General features: G+C 35.0%; 1 protein-coding gene across 4 annotated transcripts in view; it reads left to right on the forward strand.

Annotated features, from left to right (window-relative positions):
* The window catches only part of Wdr70 (WD repeat domain 70), a 305,121-nt gene that overhangs the window by 111,506 nt on the left and 170,689 nt on the right, over positions 1-22,926 (forward strand). For all 4 annotated transcript variants that reach the window (XM_013152887.3, XM_063258091.1, XM_063258094.1 and 1 more), the window contains one exon: positions 13,751-13,827. In XM_013152887.3, coding sequence (XP_013008341.1) covers positions 13,751-13,827 — 77 coding nt within the window. The remainder of the gene's footprint in view (positions 1-13,750; positions 13,828-22,926) is intronic.

The raw sequence follows: 22,926 nt of genomic DNA on the forward strand, positions 1-22,926 counted from the left end.
TGCCCATCAACTGAGGAATGAATAAAACCTATGTGGAGTACTGCTCAGCTATAAATAATGATCATATTGAGATATTTATAAGTAAGTGCATGCAACTTGAGATCATAGTCATAAGTGAAATAAGTCAAACTCACAGATGTAAATACTGTATAGTCTCTCTAGTGTAAGAAATGGTAAGAGTACATAGGATACAAATACCTCAATAAATACAGTGATAGGATAAGAATCTGATCAAAGGGGAAAAATAATATCTCAGAGAAAAGGAAAAAGGAAAAGGAAAGGGGAAATAAAACGTATCTAAATTATACAAACACACTTAGAATAGCTAAAATGATTGCACTACAAATTCTGTATGTTGTTGAGCATAACAGTTAACATTCATAGGATTGGAACATTTGTGCATCTAGTATATGGTGATCTGAGGAACTCTTGAAGATCATTATGTTAAAATAACAACCCTAGTTATATGCTCTTACCACCTTGAAGGCCTATATTGTCAGTGTTTGGGCTCTTTTTTAACTATTATTTATTTGTCTTTTTTGCGTCATGTTTTCCTAGTAATTTGTTTAGTTTTTCCCTCTAATACAGAAAGGATAGGTATACATGTAGAGACTTATACATGTGTAGAACTTCTAAACAGTTTATGAGAGTTGATTATATACTGCCTGATGAAACGAACAGGGAGTTTGAAGAAAAAGCGGCGTTATGTTATCCATTTCTGATTCCGTATTGTCATGCTGTGAAATCCAGTAGTGCCATTATTCTTTGTTCAGAGTGATTTTAGTCTGTTTTGTGTTGTTTAATTTCAACATACATGAAGGTACAGACAGCTATTTTGAAGAGAACGAGAGTCATTATGGCAGACATTGTTGATTTCCCTATCGTCTGATTTTGAAGTCTATAATGCGTTCATCACTCTGTTCTGATCACTTGTATACTATTTTGTTTTGCATGATTTCATTGTGTGTGAAGATATGGAAAACTATTTAGAAGGAAACAAGAGACAATATGACACAGTGATAACCTGTTGTCTTGCTTTGAAATCTTTGTTACCTATATTGTTTTCTTCTGATCGGCTTTGTTCTGTTTTGGTTTTTTATGTTTAGTTTTATCGTCTTTAAAATAAGAAAAATAGATTGAGACATGAAAAGAAATTCCCTTTAAAATTTGTTTTTGTGATAAACAGTTCCAAGAGAGTATAAGGAAGGGTGGGTTTTTGCAAATGTCTAAGCTGGTTTGTTTCTTTGTTTGAGACAGGGTCTCGATTTATAATTTAGGTTGCCCTTGGACTCACTGTGTATTTCAGGCTGGTCCTGAATGCTGGGATTATAGGTGTGCACCACCGTGCCTGGCTCCTTTCCATTTTCCAAATAGTTCCAAAACTTTTTTATCTAACAGAATAACTTCCTCAATGTGGGCTTATATTCTTTTAACGTGTCCCCATCAGTTTTTTTGGAAGGAGAGAGTACTTAGATATTCATAAAGAGAATATTCCAGTCTCATCTGTAATCTTTTTCTACCCTGACATTACCCATATCTCTAATGATTTTTGGCTGCTTTTTATAAGGAATGCAATTTAGAAATCAAGATTTCAGTTCTGGATATATTCATTGCTGCTGTATTTTCTTTGTGTCTAAACTCAGAAAATAAAACAGGGAGGAAGACAAACTAAAAATAAAATACATAAAAATTTATGAGTTCATACAAATAGATCAGTTCTAATCCAACTTCCTAGACTTTCCCAACTCATCATTTGAATAGTTTGCCAGCATTGAGAGACTTTGCATCCAACCTTGTCACATTTCTTATTTGTTCAGTACAGTACTACATAGAAAGTAGTTTCAGAATTGCTACACCCATAGCTTTTATTGGGAAAATTCTGTGATAAGCCTCAGAGGTCCTTTTCCTTCTCCTTGAGAGTAGGTTTTCCTTCTCTTTGAGTCAGTATATTGTTAGTATAATGAGACAGGTGTTTTTGTGATTAGGTTATGTTACATGACACAGTGAACTTTAAGAAAGGAGTATTTATTACCTTCTGTGGATCCAGCCTTCTCAGGTGAGAACCTAACAATATTACTTCAGGCAAAAGAGTTTAAGTACAGGAAAGATTTAATATGAGGGAGTACTTACTGCTGCATTTGGGACGGAATGACAACTATTGAGTGTTGAATTTGACACATAGCTAAGAATATTTCTCAACCAAGTATTGTGAGAGTGCTGCTTGGTTTTGTCTTGCTGCTAAAAGTATAAGAGAAGAAAAAATGAGTTGAAGGGAATCTGTAAAAGAAAACAGTGACTAGATGATTTAGTTACTTTTTAGCCTATCCAGATGGCAAAGAATGCTGACATGAAAAAAAAGAGGTTGATTCTGAAAGTGTGGTATAGAGGAAAAGCCACCAGGTGTGGTGGCAGACACCTATAATCCCAGCACTGAGGAAACTGAGGCAGAGGATTGCTGTGAGTTCAAGGCCAATTGCCCTACATAGTGAGTACAAGGCCAGCTTAAACTACATGAGGAGACTGAGTGTCAACAAAACCAAACCAGACCAACAACAAGAAGGACAAAAGCTGTTAGGATTTTCTGAAGCAGTAGAGAAGCAAAAAGAAAGAAAAAGTGCTCTTTACTGAGGATGTGGAGAGGAGCATACCACTCATGTGGCTGGATATTCTCCTCTGCCAGAGACAAACATGGCAGGAAATTTTATGACCACTAGGCTGGATCCACAGCAGGTATGAACTCTGACTGGAAGCAGCCCTTGGGGTGGGTGTTGATGAGGTGTGAGGAACTGATTGCAAGTCTCTTTGCATGCACAGGAAAGGAAAGAGGGAGTTGTAATCAGGGCTGAAGGGGAAGGAGAAGGAAGTAAGTGGTCACCAGGGTAAGTGTTGTTTTTGCTTTGGTCTTCCGCTATGTTAGACAACTGCCATAGTGTCCAAAAATTTATACTAGGGTAGAAACTTTTCAACAACAACAAAAATGAAAAGCCAATGATGTGACTGTATAATGTTAGAAAATCTGAAGGTCAGAGTATTTGGCAACATAAGATTACTTTCAAGAAGTTAGGGATATCTCACAGATCTTAATCAAACTAGATAACTTCTGAGAAACTCAAGGTTCTTGTCCTTGGCCAGTTCAACAGGAGATATAGACACAGACAACATTGTTTTGGAAACATTTTTTAGCATGGCTTTTGTCTAATGGAGTTTGAACATAAGACAGATTTTCCTTTGTTGACTTTGAAGATAGATCCATGTGACAAGGAATGTATAAAACTTCTGGAAACCAAGAGTAGCTCACCGCTGACAGCAAGGAAATGAACTTGTGTGAGTTATACAAGTCACAAAGTACTTGTATTCTTTTTAGAACCTGAAGAAGCTGGGAGGGAGATTCTAGTGGCCTCCAGAAGGACCTTGCTATATGACCTTGCTATATTTTGATTTCAATATATGAGACTCTCAGCAGAGACTCCAGCCACATTGTGACTGGACTTCTGATTTATGCATATAGTAGGTAATACATTTGGAGTGTTTTAAACCTCCAATTTTATGGTAATTTTCTATATAGCAATAGGAAATAAATACAATTTTGCAGAAACCAAGTATACTAGGTAATGATGAAAATCTCTGAGAAAGTTGTAGGGATCATGATAAAGCATAAGAGTAAGAATTAGCTTTAAGTGGGAGAAGTGCTAATTTTGCTTTGCAAATGAAAAGGTTTAGCATGGTATCATATGCATGGTTGCTTACAGGTGTGGGCTCAGATTGGAGATAGAAAGTATCATCATTTCTTGGCAGTCATTTCCAAATTTTGTGTTGGAAGGATTTGGGATGGGGCTTTCAGTCAGTTTGTGAAAATTTACAATACTCATGACAGTTTTGAGGGAAAAAGTGCTAGTATTGTGAGAGCACCAAGGGCTGCAGCATGTAAACCTGTAGAGACAATTATTCTGTATATTCACATGATATTTTTGAGTTTTACTCAGGACCCTTTTATAAATGGGTCCAACAGAAGGACAATCCAGTTATGTTGAAAAAGTGGTTGAATTTAGAATATTGAAAATAAAAAAAAATTAAGGAACTGGAAGAGAGATGTTTATGTAGCCAATAAGTTGAATAACTATAACCTGTCATTGATGGTGAACCTTTTGAACTTTCAATGATACAAATAGCCTGCTACAGCACACATACTATAGGTTTACCACCACTGGCCTAGGACACATCTGGTGATAAAAATTCTTCATAAATCAGTAAATATTAAGAGTTTATGATTTCAGAAGAAGATCCATTTACAGTGATAGTAGAATTAGCCATAATTAGGGATACTGAAATACGGAGTTGACTAGGTCAAAGAAAAGTGAAGTTTTTCTTTGATGTGTTCAACAATATTAACCCAGATTCTCAAAAATTAGAAGGACGTAGACTTTAGGATTCTTGGTTCATGGAAAGAAATGACTAATGTGTGGAGAATTTATCTCAGTGGAAGCATGAGGTTATGAGTTTGATTCTTGGTACAAAAAAAAATGACTAATGTGATAGATTACAAGAGGGATTGGTGAACTACAATCTGTAGGCCAGACATAGCTTCCGCTTCCTCATCCTCCATTTTTGGGGCTGCTGGAGATTGAATCTCAGGGCCTTACTCCCACTAGGTAAGTGCTCTACCACTGAGCTATATTCCAACCCTCTACACTTTTTTTGTAGAGTTTGTTTTTGTAGAGCTAGAGTTTGTAAGTTTTAGTAGAACACAGCCTTGTCCATTAATTTACTGTTGTTTATGGCTCCTTTTGCACTTTAGTGGTTCACTTGAGTATTTTCAGCAAAGACGAGGTGACTCACAAAGTCTAAAATACTGTCTTTGTAGACTAGTATACCAGTTCTTTTTTGTTTTTAATCTTTTTTAAAAAATTATTTTGAAGGTAGAAAAATACAACAGAATAAGGTAGAACAAAGCCAACTGAGACAACGCAGTGAAATGGGTACAGAATGTCACAGCAGGTTAACGGGATAACAGTAATAGGTACGATAGTGTATCTCGTTATCCTCAGTACACCAATTCTTGAATTAAAGCTATGAACGTACTCCCTAGCAAAATGTATTTCTGCCAGAGTCTTCTGACAATTTCAGGAGATTTGGTGATTGCTGAAAACTTGTAGGTGTACTCTGGCCAAGAAAAACTTTGGGATCAGAGTTCATAGTACATTCCCTCCTGCATTTCATCTCTTCATAGGAGTTGGCTCTGTTAGCTCTCCCTGTCAAAGGCATTGGTGCTCTTGTAGTGTGAGTCATTCTGTGTCTACAAATGACATACCAGCAGGGTGGTTTTATAGCTGCTGCCACTAGGGCAGCTGCAAAAGTATGGACATTTTAGTACAGCTTGGCATATCTCTTATGTCTGTCTGCCTTGTCTTTCTGTCTCTATCTTGTGTCTGTCTTTGTCTCTGTCTCTGTCTCTTTCTCTGTGTGTGTGTGTGTATAGGAAACCAGTATTGGTCATAGATAAATAAAATGTTTGCTAAGTACAGTATATTATGAGAAATAATTGTTTCTTTCTTCTAGGCTATTTCCAATTAAGACTTAAATAAAGGAAGGCCTCCCCTACCCCGCCCTAGGACAGCTTTATTTAGATAAAGAGGGAGAGAAAAACATAGTTTATTTGTAGGAAAAGTGTTTGGTCACTAACTGTTCCTTAATAGGTGTCACTACAAGTTTTTTCCACTACTGTTCTATTTAAGAATCCTTAGTTGAACTTCATTTTGTTATGACTAATTTTGGTCACTGTTCTAACATAGGGCACTTAACATTCCCTTTGCCTTTGTCATGTTTTGCCTTTACAAACAGGAAACAACATTCGTAGTTTTTCAGAAATGTATATGTATATATTTTTTCAGTTTAACCTGTTAGTTTGTGTTCTTATAATATTCAACTGTTAAGGTGTTACTTTACCTGGACATCTTCTATAACAGGGATATGTTTTAAATCTTTTTTATTCTAACATGCTGTTTCAACTCTAATCAAGTATCAGTAAAAGATCTGCTTTCTGGGCCTGCCTTCCTGTCAAACATGGGCTGGGTGAGGTGTTGGATTCCTGTTTGAACAAAGGATAGGAGGTAAGGATCTAAGGCTGGAGCAGTGTAGCACCAGTGTGTAGATTCTCCCTGAGTCTGAGAGTGAGGAGAAAGAGCTGGTAATCTAGGAGCTTGCTGGGAAGTAAGCAGACTGTGTCAGATGAAGAGGCAAGCAGTGATGCCAGTGGAGCTGGAGCTGAGCTAAGTGGAGGAGAAGAGTGAGTGTGGGAGGGCGGGTGTCAGATTGGGAAAGGCAGGGCAGGGTAGGATCTAAGCCATCAAAGGCTGGGCATCTCTTGGATTATTGGAGTGATCCTTTTATTCCAAAATGAGGTATTTTTCTGGCACTGAGTTAGATATTTAATGGGGCAAAGTGAGATCAGATACTATTAATTGCTACTCATTAAACATTTTTTTGAACACTTGCAGATGCATTTCTGCTTTTAAAGAGATTAATGGGATCCTTGGCAATCTGATAGATTTTAATGAACAAATCATAATTTTTTCTCAGATTTTAGGTGTGTGGAACTGAAGTGAATGTAACTCATTTCTCTATGCTGGCTGCTCTGCTATATACAGAGTTCAGGTCTCGGTTTCTGTAATACTGTAATTCTCAGCAGCATTTGACACATGTGATGAGTCTCCTCTTTGAAATGTCTTTACTTGACTTCTAATTTACTGTCCTCTTGTAGTTTTCCTCCTGTCTCACTGAATCTTCCTTCCTTCTCTCCCTCCTTTTCTTCAATCTTTACTTCCTTCTTTTTTTATTCAACCTCTATCTATGGAAGTATTCAAGACTCATTGTTGAGCTTTTTAGTATTTATACTTGCTCCTTGATTGCTGTTATTTGGTTAAATGACTTTAAAAACCATATGTACATGTTGATAACTTATAAACTTATAGTTACTGTTTTGTGTTCTCATCTGTTGAATATTAGTAACTACTCACTTGACCAACTCACTAGGACTTATCTATTAAATACTTTACCCTAACTTGTCAAAAAAGGAAATTGTGATTTTTTTTCCTAGACAGTTACTTCTGCAGTTGTCTTTGTCTTCATAAATGACAATTTCATTCATCGGTTGCTGAAGACAAAAACCTGTGAGCTACACTTGCCTCTCTCTTTTCTTTTCCTCTTAGCTTTTTCTTGCTTCATAGCCTGTATGTATACCATCAGAAAACACATTTTATGAATAACATTTATATATAGGTTTAAACATTTATATGTAGGTTTTGTATGAAGATATTTTCAAATCAGTTGAGTAAGGTGTCGTTGCTGATTGTATGCTCAGAATGTATTTATCTTTGTTAAGGAACTACGTAGCAGTTCTACAAAGTAGCTGTGGGGTAAAGGGGTATATATAAATCACCAATTGTTGTAGTTGAAATGACTATCCTTCATTGAATTACTTTTGAATCTTTGTCAAATATCAATTGATGGTATTTGATAGGAAATCAGCATATTCACAGAGTATGGAATACAACACCCAGAAAATGTAATTCATTTAATCACATACAGATTAGAAAGCTAGCAGGTTTATATTCAAAGCAGTGGTATATTTAGAGTAATATTTTTAAGAAGATTACATTGATTGCTAAAGGGAATACATGAGGTAAGAGTGAAAATAAAGAGTCTAGTGATAAATCTGTGGTAGTATTAACTGGTGTAAACTCAAAAACTAATATTGGGTCTAAACTCAAAAACTTTTGGTAGAGTTTTTGGGGTCTTCCAAAATGTCAAAATTGTCATCTGCAAATAATAGTTTAACTTCTTCCTTTCCTATCTTTATTCTTTTTGTTTCTTTATCTTATCTAATTGCTCCCGCTAAAGTTTCTAGGACTATGTTGAATAAGAGTGGAGACAGAGGACACCCTTGTCTTGTTCCTGATTTTAGAGTGAAAGCTTTCAGGTTTTGTCCATTTAGTATGATGTTGGTTGTTGGCTTGTCATAGATGGCTTTTATCAGATTGAAATAAAGATCATGTATTCCAATTTTCTGTACGGTTTTTATGAATGGGTGTTGGACTCTGTTAAAAGCTTTTTCTGCATCTATTAAGATGATCATATGATTTTTGTCCTTGGTTCTATTAATATAGTGTATTACATTTATTGATTTACATATGTTGAACCACCCTTGCATTCCTGGGATGAATCCTTCTTGATCATGGTGTACAGTCTTTCTGATGATTTGCTGCAGTCTATTTGTCAGTATCTTACAGAGTATTTTTGCATCATTGTTCATTAGGGAGATTAGCCTGTAATTCTCTTAGTTGGGACTTTCTGGAATCAGAGTAATGCTTGCTTCCAGGAATGAGTTTGGGAGTATTACTTCCCTTTCAATTTCATTAAAGAGTTTGAGAAGTAGTGTTATTAGATATTCTCTAAATTTCTTATAGAATTCAGCAGTGAATCTATCACACCTTGGGATTTTCTTTGTTGATTGGTTTTTAATTACATCTTTGATTTCATTTATTGATATTGGGTTATTTAGGATTTTTATATCTTCTTGATTCAACCTTGGTAATTCATATGTATCTAGGAATCTTTCCATTTTTTTCTGTATTTTCTATCTTATTAGAATACAAGATTTCAAAGTAGGTACAGGTGATTTTCTGGATTTCTGCAGGGTCTGTTGTGATTTCCCTCTCTTCTTGAGTCTTTTCTTTCCTTTTTTCGATAAGATTGGTTAAGGGTTTGCCAATTTTATTTAATCTTTCAAAGAACCAACTCTTTAATTCATTGATTTTTTTGTATTTTTTTTTAATCTTCAGTGTGTTAATTTCTGCTCTGATCTATAATTTCCTCCATTATATGAACTTGTGGTTTAGCCAGCTCTTCTTTTACTACAAGCTTGAGGTTCAACATTAAGTTGTTTATATGTGCTTGCTCTGTTTTCCTGATAATGGGTATTTACTCCTATGTATTTCTCTCTGAAGGTTGCTTTCATTGTATCCCAAAAGTTCTGGTTTGTTGTATTGTCATTATCTTTCAACTGTAAAAACTGTCTAATTTCTTCTTTAATTTCATCTGTGACCCATTGGTTGTTCAGTGAGGTAATGTTTAATTTCCATGTGTTTATGAAGTACTTGTGGTTTCCTTTGGCATGAATTTCCAGTTTCTTTGCACTGTGGTCTGATAGTATGCATGGGATAATTTAAATTCATTTGCATTTACTTAAGCATGTTCTGTGAGCCAGTATATGGTCTATTTTGCAAAATGTCCTGTGTGCAGCTGAAAAGAATATATATTCTGATGTTTTGGGGGTGAAACATTCTATATATATCTTCTAAGTCCTTTTTCTCAAAGGTTTGATTTAATTGTAATATTTCATTATTGATTTTTTGTCTAGTTGGTCTGTCTTTTTGTGACAGTGGGTACTGAGGTCTCCCAAAATAGTTGTATTAGGGCTTATTTGATTTTTCTTGTCTGTTAGTAATTGTGTTAAATAACACAATTATAGACTTGCAATTATATATATGCACAATTATGTGCATAGATATTTATGATTATTATCTTTCTCTTCAATTGCTCACTTTATGAGGATGTAATGACCTTCTTTATCTATTTCAATCAGTCTTGACTTGAAATTCATTTTGTCTGCAAATTAAATAGCTACCCCTGCTTTTTTCTGGGTTCCTAGTGCATGCAGTATTGTTTTCTATCCTTTGACTTTCACTCTATGAATTTCTTCTTGAATTAAATGTTTTTTTTTTTTAATGCAGAATTTTGCTGGGTCTTCCTTCTTTATTCATTCTGCCAGTTTGTGTCTTTTGGCTGGTGAATTGAGACCATAACATTGACTGTTATAACTGCTATGTATTGACTTATCCGTATCATATTATTTTCCTGTTTTTGGCTCACCCTTCCTTTTTTCCTTCCCTCTAATTGTTTGCCTTCCCCAGTGGATTTCTTTGGCTAGGGTTCAGTTTATGGATTTGTAGTCCTTATTATCTCTTTCTAGAATGTCCTTCAGAACATTTTGGAGTCCTCATTTGGTGATCATATTGTTCTTTGCCATGAAAGTATTATTTCTCCACCAATTTTGAAAGATGTTTTGCGGAGTACATCAATTTGGGTTGCAAGTTGTTTTCCTTTAGAAATTGGAATACTTCGCTCCAAGCTTTCTTTGACTTTTTCAGTTTGGGCTGAGAAGTCAGCTGTGATTCTAATGGGCTTTCCTTTATAGATGATTTGTTTCTTTTCCCAAACAGCTCTTAAGATTCTGTTGTTATATTGAATTTCTGGAATCTTGGCTATGTTATGCCTGGATGTAGAATTTTTTTGATTATTGCTAATTGGAGTTCTATATGCCTCACTTATTTTAAGTCAAATTCTTTTTCCTCTATCAGGAAAGTTTTATGTCATGATATCTGTGAACATTTTTAAAATGTCATTTGTGGTATCTCTGCTTGTTCACTGACTCCAATTAATCGTAAATTATTCTTCTTTGTCTCATATAGCAGGAGCTGGATTGATTTCTCATGGTCCCTTGCTTGTTTTGAGAAATCTTTTTTTTCCTGGTCACTAACTGCAAGCCTGTCTTCAATATCCAAGATCCTGTCCTCACATTGGCTTAATCTGCTTCCGATACTTTCAGTGGAGTTTTTATTCTCCTGGATACATGCTTGAACCTGCTTTATGAATTTCATTTGTTTTCTATGCTGCACTTCTATAATTTGCTTAAACTCATCTATTTTTTGGTCTGTTTCTGCTCTAACATCACTAAGCATTATGTATATTTTGGTAATCTCTGTAGTTATTTGAGAGATTATTTCTGATTTCATTTTTTCCAGAACCCCATTCAATTGCTCTGTTGTTTCCACTTCAGAGACTTGGTAGGGGACTTTTGGGTTATACCACCTCATTGCTCTCTGGGTTTGCCTTTGGTGAACTGGATGTCTTAGGTTGCATCTTGCTTAAGTGTCCTCTTGTTTCTATGCTTGTTAATTTTAATGCCTGGGGTGTTGCTTGTAAGTTGCTTATGGTGGGTTGCTTTATTGGTGGTATTTAGGACCCTTAGGTAATTATTACTTCCCTGACATATCTTCTAGATGTAGCTAACTTTTGGGTTTTGAGTCTGTTGGAAGACCTTACCTCCGGTTTGTTGGAGATGAGAAGTTGTTACTTGTTTGGACTAGTCCTTGTTTTTTGCACTGTGCCACAATATTTTCTGTGACCCTTAGTTAATCTCAGTCATGGATTATCAGGGCCATCAGCTGTTTAGAATAATTATGTCAATTTTGGCTATAGTGGTACCAATAGCATCAAACAGCCTATAAAATAACAAACTGAGCTAGCCCTTAATTTGCAACTTTTAACTGTATGAACTAGATTTGTAATTATATAACAAAATGTATAACAAACCAGATAATTATATGTAATATATGTCTGTAATGTGTTAAGTTTTTGTCCTTAGGGTTAAAATTTAAAATGAATTAAGGAGAAAATACTGAAGTAAAAAAGAGAAAGAGATTGCAAGTAAGGTTGGAGGACAAAGGTAGGTCTTGCCAATGTGAGGAAACTGGTTCAAAAGACTGAAGGAAAAGAAAATGGAAGCAATAAAAGGAAGAACAGAACAGAACCACACTCACAAAGAGGTTAGAAACCACTCCCATAAAAAAACAAAGAGAAAGAAAAACAAAACAAAACAACGAAACAAAAATAAGAGAACAAAAGAAAAACAAATAGTCCACTTTCAGGATTCTCTTTGAGTTCGTTAGTAGACAGCCTGTTGAGACAGAGTCCCGAATTGTGCCACTGTCTCGCAGCAAGCCAGCAGTTGCTTTATGGTGGACTAGTAGATAACCTTAGCAGGCCTGCCCCGAGACCACACTCCTTGGGGCTTGCCGCAGTCTAAGCAATTTCCATGGGTCTGCGCCCAGCTAGGAGCTGTTGGAGAAAGCCAGCAGCAGTTCTGGTTCTGGGCTTATCCAGCCCGACTCCAAAATGGCTCTCAGCTAGTTGCACTCTTCTGCAGGAGGACTGAGTCCTCTGCATTTACTGTCTGCCAGTGCAGTCCACGCCCTCTGCTTCCTTTCACTGCCACGTCTCTCTGAAGAGGCCTCTGGAGTCGCAAGCCGCAACCATCACTGTGACCATGGGTCCTCAGATTCAAACAGTTCCTCTTGCAGAATGAGTCCCCCTCAAGAGTTTTCTTTTTACTCTCTTTGGACTTTAGTTCACACTTTAGATTTTTCCTGGGTCCAGGGGACGCACTTCCTTCCGTCTTGTCTTCCTCATAATGCTATCTATATTCCAGTGCCTGGGCGATAACTCTCAGAGAGGCTGTTTTCTCTGCTGCTTACTGCTCCACCATCTTCTTGAAAGTCTCATAAACTCAAAAAATAACATAGGCTCATAGAAAACTAATAATGATAAAAAGGAAAAAAGTTTTGAATAAAATTGGCAAGACTATCTTATAGATTGAATTCACATGGTTAGAAATTTTTGGAAGTAGGGTTATGGAAATATTTAAAGGTGATTTTCAGATTTTTACCTGATTTACTGGGAATGAAACTTAAAGTGAATTGTACTGTAAGAAGCATGATCTCTGTATTGAATCTATTATGTTTGTGATGCCTCTGATACGTAGTGGAAACATCAAGTAGATAGTTGAATACACAAATCATGAATTCAAATGTGGAAAATGAGGCCCATACTTTCTACCTAGTCTTTGTAGGCATTGCTTCAATTCATAGCTCCTTACTGCAGGCATATTGTCTCCACCTCTGTGATTTCCATTTGTATCCTGTAAACTTGAGAATGTCAGGACTTGACTGGATGCTATTTGAGAATTGCAGAAGATCTCTGGACACATGTCTGGGAACCCCAGTTCCAATTCATTCTTTAGAGAGAGACACTGATATTTTTTTCCCAAGTCATTTTAATTTATGCATTTTACTTCTTTTAACATAGTTGTAATGAATTCTGGCAGAGTAAGAGACACTATCATTATTAGGTTCTTTTCTGCCCCACCTGAATATGACTTACTGTATAAGGCCATGCTAGATGACTTTGCTACCTAGAAGAGGTGTGTGTGTGTGTGTGTGTGTGTGTGTGTGTGTGTGTGTGTCTGTCTGTCTGTCTGTCTGTCTATCAAGCATATACCCATTATGTTTGATATGTACTCTGGTTGATTTGGTTATATGTCAGTTATTATACCAGCATAATTTTTTTGTTTTTATGTTCTCTGTATTGTGTAAAGCTTAATTTACCCACTTTAGGTATTTTTTTCTTTGCTCATATCTGTCTTACAGAGATACTGTTGAATGAATATGGTCACTTTTTTTTAGAAAAAAATTTTTTTTACTTTAACCTCTTGCTTTTGCCTTGTTTTTTTGTAAGTACTTTCTATTCTTCACAATTATTTTCTATTAAAGAAAAGAATCATGAGCTTATTATAATTTTATCTTTTTTGCCCCTCTAGCATGTTATTTTCTCCCTGATATGTCCTATTTTATTAAGTACCTATTACAGGTAAGCATTGTTGTAATTTTGAGCGTGAATTGGGGCAATACATAGTTAGATTAAATAAAGTGAAAAATCATGTTGTGAAGTAAAATTTGCATAAAATAATGTCAGCTTGTGTGCTTTTGAAGGGCATAAAAAGTTTTAAGTATGATATGTCAGTTCTTTATCAGTTTACTTTTGAACATATCTTACTCTTTGTCTTTATTCTTTTAAGGGTCACACCGCAATGCTGCATACTGGCTCATGGCATCCCAAAATAAAGGGAGAATTTATGACTTGCTCAAATGATGCGTGAGTATTTTTGATAATTTATCTAATACATTCATATCTTTCAGTAGTTTTTACCATTTGTATTGTAACATTCTTGACAGTAAAGTATTAAGAATCCCAAAGTTTACATATTCTTAAATTTGATTTTAACCTGTAATATAAGGTTTATATAGTATGAAAATGAGAGTTGTGATAAATGTCAGTAAAGTTTATCACTGGACACAATAGACTGATGCTATTAAGTGAATCCAAATTACTTTGTTGTGAGTAATAATTTTTCTGTTTTCTAGCAAAGACTAATGTCCATCTTGAAAAGAAAATGTGTTTTCCTATCATACTATCCAAATTGGGCTATTCCTCAGCCATAGTTCTATGAAAGGATAAGTGAACTTTAAACAGATTGTCATTCTACCTCTTCTTTACCACTTTTTAGAGATGTCTGCTGTATGATCTTTCTTTATGAGATTAGTAATTAGTTATGGGCAGAGCTGCAGAAGATCAGCCCACATGCTGGGTTCAATCAGGAAATACTGCATACTTACCATGTGTGAATTATACTGTGATTTAGGTCTCTGCTTTTATGAGCAGTTCCAGTGCACATTGCTGTTGGGAGACAGACAAGGTATAGATATACCAAAAAATAAGTAATATTGTTTCAAGCTGTCATTAGTGTTAAGGATAAACAAAGTAGAAATAAAATGATGAAATAAAAGGATAGATTAAATAAGGGAGAGGATATATAGGGTAGTTAGAATAGACCTCTGAAGAAGTCACGCAAAGAGGGCAGGCATAGAGGAAAGAGCTTTCCAGGCCAAAGTGATGGCATAGAAATCTTGGGATGATAATCTAATATAGTACATTTAAGGCAAAGACAGACCGATATAGTTGACATTTTGTAGGTTGGTAGAAAAGGTGAAGATGACAGGAAATGAGCTTGGAGAAGAAGGTAAGGGCCTGACATATAAGATATTATGTGCTAAAATGTAAGGGACTAGAATTTGATGTAATGATAAACCAAGCCATTTAAATAGTACTCAATCTGTACCATATCATTGAAAATTCAGTCAGAGGAATGGATCTTGGCAGACAGGCAAGGGAAGATGTGACCTGTTTCATGCAAAGTTGTAGGACAAATGTGCAGAACAGGTCCTAAAGCCTTGCACTTCTCATGAGAACTCTAACAATTTCCTGTAGGACGGCCTACACCTGATGTTAGCCTCAGGAGTTGGAGATATAAACAGATAGATGCCACTGAGCTCTGGGTTGCTGTGTCCTTTCACAGAAGGGCTCTTAAATGCTGTCAAGTATACCTCTCTTCCTACTTTTACTTGGCCTAAACTCGTTCTTCAAACAGCATATCTTTTTCTACTATTAATAAAAGTTAAACCTGCCCACTTTTTGCATTCATCCTGGCTAATTCTTTGTTCAGGACAGAAAGAACCTAGAAACCATCTCTAGAAGGAGCTTCTAGCACCCCAAACCTCAGTAAGGGTCTCTGTACAGTGTGCTAACATTTTCCAATGAGATAAGGTTAAGTAACAGCCTAATAATAGTTACCATGAGAACTTACATGAGCCAGCATTGCACAGAACACTTTATAGATGCTAAACATGTAAATGATGTTCTAACAGCAATGAGGTAAGTAGGCTGTAGTGGTATTATGTATTCCAAATGAAAAAACTGATTGTGACTTTCCCATGGACAAATGATTCTATGTGGCAGAACCAGGATATGAACCCACTGTAACTGGTTGTCACAAAGATTATGGTTACTGATTTATAGATAAGGTACAGGATAGAAATTACTTTTATATAAGGAATAGTTACAAGACCTCACCTTGTAATGAACACTTTGCAGTATTCTTCCCTTGCAAGAACAAATTCCTTTCATCTTGAAGTTCACCCTTGTGTTGTTATTATCATATTATGTGACTGGAAGGAGGATCATGAAAGTTCCCTTCTGACCTGGGTAACTCCTACTGTTTTTTGAGGCATCAGGTCATGCTGGCTGTGCTGAAAGACTGACCAATCAAGCCAGTGACAAATGATATTCAGGCCCAAGGATTTTTATTCAGACTCTTAGGATTTGGTGTTTGTGTGGTCTCCCACACATATTCTTAAGTAAAAACCAAAAGAAAACAGTGTTCTGGGTTAAATCAGAGGTCAATTTCATTTGTTTTAGGATTTCTTCGTGTAAGTAGGACTGGGATTTATTGTGTATCTGTTTCCAAAGTTTCTTTACAATCTAATATTTCTTTTAGGCGAGCTATGTTCATATACCGTGTTGCTAAAGAGAGCAGGTGGAGTTAAAAATAGGTGTCAAATAAAACTATTTCATCAATTCCTTCCAGTGATTTATATGTTTCTTACTTAAAAGTATTTTTTCTTAAACTGTGATGGATTTGGTATATAACTTTATTAAAATAAACATTTAAAAATATAGACATTTTATTCTACTTTTTTTTTCTCCAAGTCTGATTTAATCATAGGTTTTGAACTTTATTAAATACTTTTTCCACATTCAGTCTATTTAGGTACAGAAGGACTTTAGTATACTTTATGATTTTAAACCATTCTTGCATTTTTGTATTGAATCATACTGAATTGCATTGTCTTTTTAAAAATATACAGATCTATTAAGAAAACTTGTATTTTTTCAATATTTAATTTTGTTTTGACAAGTGAAAGGGAATTTTTTTCTTGTATTATTTTTTGGGGTTTTTAGAATCAAGATTGTACTGGGATGAGGACTTTCCCACCCTTTTCCCTTCTGTCATGCCTTTTCTTCCTTGGAGCCATGCATGGAATCCTCTGATAACCCTGAGCCAAAATAAACCTCCTTCCTTTAAGTTGTGGGTCAGACATTTTGTCCCAGCCATGTCATAGTAGAGTGTGTGTGTGTGTGTGTATTTCTTGAAGATTAGAATCTTTCTATTGTTTAATATAGGCAATTGGAATCAATTATTATTTTTTGTTTTATAGATTTTAATTTTGTTATTGAACAAACTCTGGGTTAACAGGATAAACAAAATTAGTAATGCTTTAAATTTTACTTCATTGTACTTGTTTCAGCCGCTAGATAAAAGTTACTCACCTCATTGCCCCAAGTCATTAGAATGGTATCGTCTTAGTGCTTAGAACACACAGTGAATGTTTGCCAGGGTGTGAAGGACAGCAGTATTGGAGAAGAAGACTAGTGCAAGATACTCATGTAAGGAGTACCACCATGAATTAGTTTTAGATGCAGTGAGAGTGGGGAATAATTTGCTGTGGGAGCCAAAGTGGAACTCACTGTTTTCTTCAGGCCTCATTTATATCAAATTAAATGTTGGACTTCTCAATGTGAGTTGGATATGCTAGTGCCTTACCTGTTCAATTGTATGATTTAGTATGAAACTTGAACTAATATGTCTGATACAGAAATGAAATGAAAAAAGAAAAAAAGGCAAAATAGCAGTCTCTTTTTTGGTTTTGTCATGTTTTCTAAAATGAAAAAATAGATTAAAAAAACTGAATTTATTACATTTTACTAATGAAAATCAGGTGATCATGGAAACAAAATTGCTTAATCTGAAGGAAGTCATTTTCCTTGTTAATTAACATGATGTGATGAGCAATTTTCTAATTTGTACTAGTATTTTGTAGTAACTTATGAATACAAGTATACATGACATTAATGTAATCCAAATCCTTACTTAGTATAGCATTTGTACTACGCAAATCCCATCTCGGCACAGAGCTCTGCCTATAGGTACTGGTGAATGAAACATGTACTTCTTTTGTTTCATTGCCTAGGAATATGCCTTTCAAGATTGCTTCAGATCTCTTATGACTACTTTTCTACCTCTATCTGCAGTCAGTTGTTATATTCACATCTTTGACTTAATGAGTTTTCTTAATACTTACACCACTTCTAAGTTTCTCACATATAGTTAATGTGCCTTGCTTTGTATGAGTTATCACCTTTATATTTTAGGAAGGGAGGATGTTGTGGACTGAATTTTGTTCCTCAGAAGTCATACATTGACTCATACATAAGCCTAATATTTCATAATGTGATTAAATTTGAAGTTAATATCGTCCTTCCTCCCCCTTTTTTTCTCTTTTCTTTCTTTCTTTCTTTCTTTCTTTCTTTCTTTCTTTCTTTCTTTCTTTCTTTCTTTCTTTCTTTCACACTCTCTCTCCCTCTCTCTCTTCCTCTCCCTCCCCCCGCCTCGTACCAGGTGAAAAAGTTCGTAAGTTTTTATATACTCAGTGTTTGATTATGGAAAATTAATAGTACCTATTTCTATTTCTTTCTTTGATTGGTTTTTATTAAGATGTTGGCTGATGACAAAAGTTTGGAATGATTCTGTTTTCTTTTTGGCATCTAAAATTTACTCATAAATCTAATAGAATATTGAGTAAATTTAAAATTGTCAAAAATTGAGAGTTGATTATAATCTGTAGCTTCAGAATAAAGTATACTAAAATACTGTAAACACCCAGAGTCCTGAACAAATAATTTTTCGTTGACTGAAAGAATATTTAATAGTTAGCTGTGAATCTGTGAAGTTTTCTATTATTTCACAATTTAAGAATATTGGTTTTCTCCTAAATCTTAAAATCTTGACCTACATACAGTTGATATCCATGTCATTCTTTTATAATACCTAAGATTGTTAGATTGACCATCTTTTCACAGAATTTTTTTGCATTTATTTTTACATAATAAGTTTTCAAACAGTTCTTGTTAACATTTGGCTTGGAAAGATACTTAATGATGCCTTTTGTAATGATGATGATATATCTGAGACTTTGCTACTCTGTGGCTATATATGTTTTGATGTTTTCTTTTTTAAGTATCCACTTAAATTTTAAGAATTCAGTAAAAAATAAATGTTGGTTTAAGTGTATATAACCTTGATCTTGAATCCCTGTTTGGTGGTATAGTCTTTATTAAGACTGATTTGTTATTGAATATTTGTATATCAGAGTGAGAATCAAAGTTTTAGAAAGAGAGAAAGCTGTTACCATATAGTCAGTTACAGTACTTTTAAAAAGGGAAACTGAGGAGTGTTGGTCCATTTCTCGTGGCAGAATAGTTTCTTCATGTCGAATGACTTAACCCCTATGTATTGTGCTTGTCACTTGAAGGAGTCCTGATGGACGATTTGTTTCTGAAATGAAAGGAAAGGCTTACTATTACAGTTAAGAATTTGTGAATGATTTTCTATGAATAACTGGTAAAAATTTCAGCTGTGGACAACCGCTTTTTATGGGAGAGATGGGGAAGAGGCTTTAAAGAAAGCTTTCAACTGTTTTTCAGAGAAAGTTGAATGATATGTTTTAAAGACTTATATAGTTTTATCACTTCCCAGTATTTGTTATTTCTTTCTAATTCTGTTTTTCTATAGTAACTCATGTCAAAGGTTTGTCTGTACATTTCAGAGGTTTTTAAATGAGGAGGAAAAAAATAGTAACATAGTGTCTCTTTGTGTAGTCAGGGAAGGAAGGAAATATGGAAGAGTAACTATGTAGCGGCAGACTCATGGTAATTAAAAACCCAAAAACATCCAGCGAGCAGAGCAAGTGGATTTAGGCCAGAATAAAAGACAAGGAGCCAACGACTGTGACAAAACAGTCATAGGACGTTTGTAAATAATTGTAGTTAATCAGATTTTAAAAAGTAAGTTTACTTTTGGTATGCATAATGATCACCTTCATTATAGGGAATTTGTCCCTGTGCAGGTATAACTTGATTTTTTTTCTTTCCCCATTCCTCTTCTTCCAACCACTCTTCTCTCCCTTATTTACAAAAGCTTTGTTTCCATTTTTTCCTTCTTTTTCATCACTTTTTACCCCCTTCCTTTTCCTTTACTGCCTCCCTACTTCCTCTTTCCATTTGAACATTTTCTTGCAATTTTAGGATACATATTACACATTTTTGTCTTCTTTACTTTCAGTTCTCACACCAGAGGAACAATGCTATATTTACACATGTCCAGTTCATCCGCAAAGTGCATCTATTTAGCTGGAAATCCCTCAAGTTTATCCTTCTTTATGCCACAATACCCATTGCCAAAAAAGAAAAACCTTCTTTATCCATTCACCAGGTGGACTTTGGGCTGTTTCCAAGATTTAGTTGTTACAAACTGTGTTGCCATGGACATCGGCATGCATATATCACTATGATAAGATGCTTTCAATTCTTTTGGAAAGACATCAAGAAGAATAGCAGGGTCAAATGGTACCTTTTGCCCTAATTTTTTTAGGAATCTCCACACCAGTTACCACAATGGTTGCACCAGTCTATATTCCCATCAATAGTGGAGAAGGGTTCTTTTTTTGCCTGCTGCCTCACCCACATTTATTGGTTGATTTCCTGATAATAGCGATTCTTTCTGGATTAAGATAGAATCTCAGTGTTGTTTTAATTTGCATTTCTTGACTATTCAGTGATTTTGAACATTTTTTCATATATTGCCATTTCTATTCATCTGAGAAGTGTACATTCATCACAGATGCCCATTTTTGAATGGGGTCTTTAAATTTGAGGGGGTGCTTTTTTTTTTTTTACTTCTTTATATTTTATATAGTAATTTATATTTTATATAGTAATCCTTTGCTTAAGGAATGAAAATTTTTCCTATCTTGTAAATTGTCTGTTTTCTCTGTTGATGGTTTTTTTGGCTGTACAAAAGTTTTTTAATTAGATGAGATCCCACTTGTTCATTCTTTGTGATTTTTCCTGTGTAATCAGTTTTGTTCATAAAGGCTTTGTCTAAACCATTGTCTACAGAAGTTCTACCTATTCTATCTTCCAGCAGATTTAGTGTTTCTGTTTTAATCTTTGATCCATTTCAATTTTTAGTTTATTGAATGGTGAAAGATATGAGGCTAGTTTTAATCTTTAGCATGTGAAAAGCCAGCTTTTTCAGCACTGTTTATTAAAGAGCTTTCTTTTAATAAATGTGTTTGGCACCTTTGTCAAAGATAAGGTGGCTAAGTATGTCTGGAGTAGTTTCTGTGTTTTCCAATCTGTTCCACTGATCCTTGGGTCTTTTTTTTCCCCTAGTACAATGCATTTTTTTTTTTTTTTTAAATCACAGTAGCTTTATAGTGTAATTTCAAGTAGAGGTCGTGATGCCCTTGGCCTTGCCTTTGTTACCCTTCAATTGCCTTTGCTATTCGAGGTCTCTTCAGGTTCCAAGTGAATTTTAGGATTTCTTTCTCTGATTCTGTGAGATATACTGTTGGAATTTTGATAAGAATTGCATTAAATCTGTAGAACAATTTTGGAAGCATGGCCATTTTCAATATATTTGTTTTTTCTACCCAAGAGAAGAGAGTATCTTTCCATTTTCTGATATCCTCTTCAATTTCCTTTTTCAAGGTACCATAGCTTTCAATGCAAAGATCTTTTACTTCCTTTGTTAGATTGATTCCTAAGCCTTTCACTTTTTAAACACTATTGTGAAAGGTGTTGCTTCTAATTTCTGTCTGAGTTTATTATTTGTTACAAGAAGGCTATGATTTTTAAGTGCTTACTTTGTATCCAAGCTATGCTACTGAATTTGGTTTTCAAATATAGAAGTCTTTTGGTGTTTTGGAGGTCTTCTATGTAGAGTATTACATCATCCACAAATAATGATAGTTTAACTTTTTTCCTTTCCTAGCCTTACTCCTTTTATTTCTTTCTCTTGTCTAATTGATCTGGCTGTTTCCAGAACTATATAGAATAAGAATGGTTTCAGTAGACATTCTTATCTTGTTCCTGTTTTTAGAGGGAAAGTTTTCAGTTTTTGACCAGTTAGTATGATGTTGGTTTTGATTTTGTCATAGTTGACTTTTATCAGATTGAGATAAAGACAATCTATTCCAAAGCTTTGTAGGGTTTCCCCTCCCACCAAATCCATTTTATTTCAAGGAGAAAAAGAAAAAGAAAGAAGGAGGAAAAGGAGGAGAAGAATTAGAAGGAGAAGAAGAAAACAACTAAAAATTTCAAAACATGTCAGTCAGGGGACAACAATGGTACATATATAGCATGTTGTCATCCCCAAATCATTCATGTAGAGTTTTTTCCATGGACAGGTGATGGACTTTGTCAAGTGCTTTTTTTTTTTCTTTTTTTTTTTGCATCTATTGAGATGATGATATGATTTTTTCCCCTTGGTTCTGTTAATATGGTGTGTTACATTTATTGATTTGCATATGTTGAACATTCCTGCATCCCTGGTATTAATTCCACTTAGTCAGGGTGTACAGTCTTCTTGATGATTTGCTGCATTGTTTGCCAATATCTGACAAAGAATTTTTCTATCTGTGTTCTTTCTTTCTTTCCTTTTTTTTCCTTGTACCGGGAATCGAATTTGGACAATGCAATCACCAGGCAGGCATTTGTGCTGCTGAGCTATATGCCCAGCCCTATAGTTCCCTTTTGTGCTTGAGTCCTTCCCTGGTTTTGGCCTTAGGAAAATGCTTGCATCTAGGAATGAATTTAGGAGTATTGTTTTCCTTTTAGTTTCATTAAGGAGTTTGAGAAGTAGCAGGGTTAGATCGTCTCTGAATTTCTTGTAGAATTCAACAGTAAATCTGTCAGGGCCTGGAGTTTTCCTTGTCGATAAGTTTTTTATTACATCTTGTTTTGTCTAATAGTGGTTTGTTAAGAACTTTCATGTCTTATTGTTTCATACTTAGGTAGCTATTAATTTGTCACCTTTAACTGTATGAATTAGATTTCTGGTTATATAACAAAATCTAAAATGAACCAGAAAATTGTGTGTAGTAAGTAAGCCCTCAATATGGCAGTTTTACCCTCAGGGAAGGAAATTTAGAAGAAGTTAGGAGGAAAATATAGAGAAATGTAAGAAAAGGAAGAGATTAGAATCAAGGCTACAAGTTAAAGGAGGATCATGCAGGCTTGGGAAGCTAGTGAGGAAGATAGTAGAGAGAGAAGGAAGAAGTAAAAACAAGAACAAAATAACAGAAGGAGAAGGATAAGAAACTAGAAACCATGTTCACACTCACATAAAAACAAGAACAAGAAACAACCAAAGAAACAAAGAAAAAATAGAGAATGAAAGTAAAGAGAAAAAGAAAAAAAATGTCCATTTTAAGATATGTCTGTGCTGCCACACAT

The sequence above is a fragment of the Cavia porcellus genome, unplaced genomic scaffold (assembly GCF_034190915.1).
Source record: "Cavia porcellus strain 051 isolate PalLab524CR breed Dunkin Hartley unplaced genomic scaffold, mCavPor4.1 scaffold_11, whole genome shotgun sequence".
Lineage (NCBI taxonomy): Eukaryota > Metazoa > Chordata > Mammalia > Rodentia > Caviidae > Cavia > Cavia porcellus.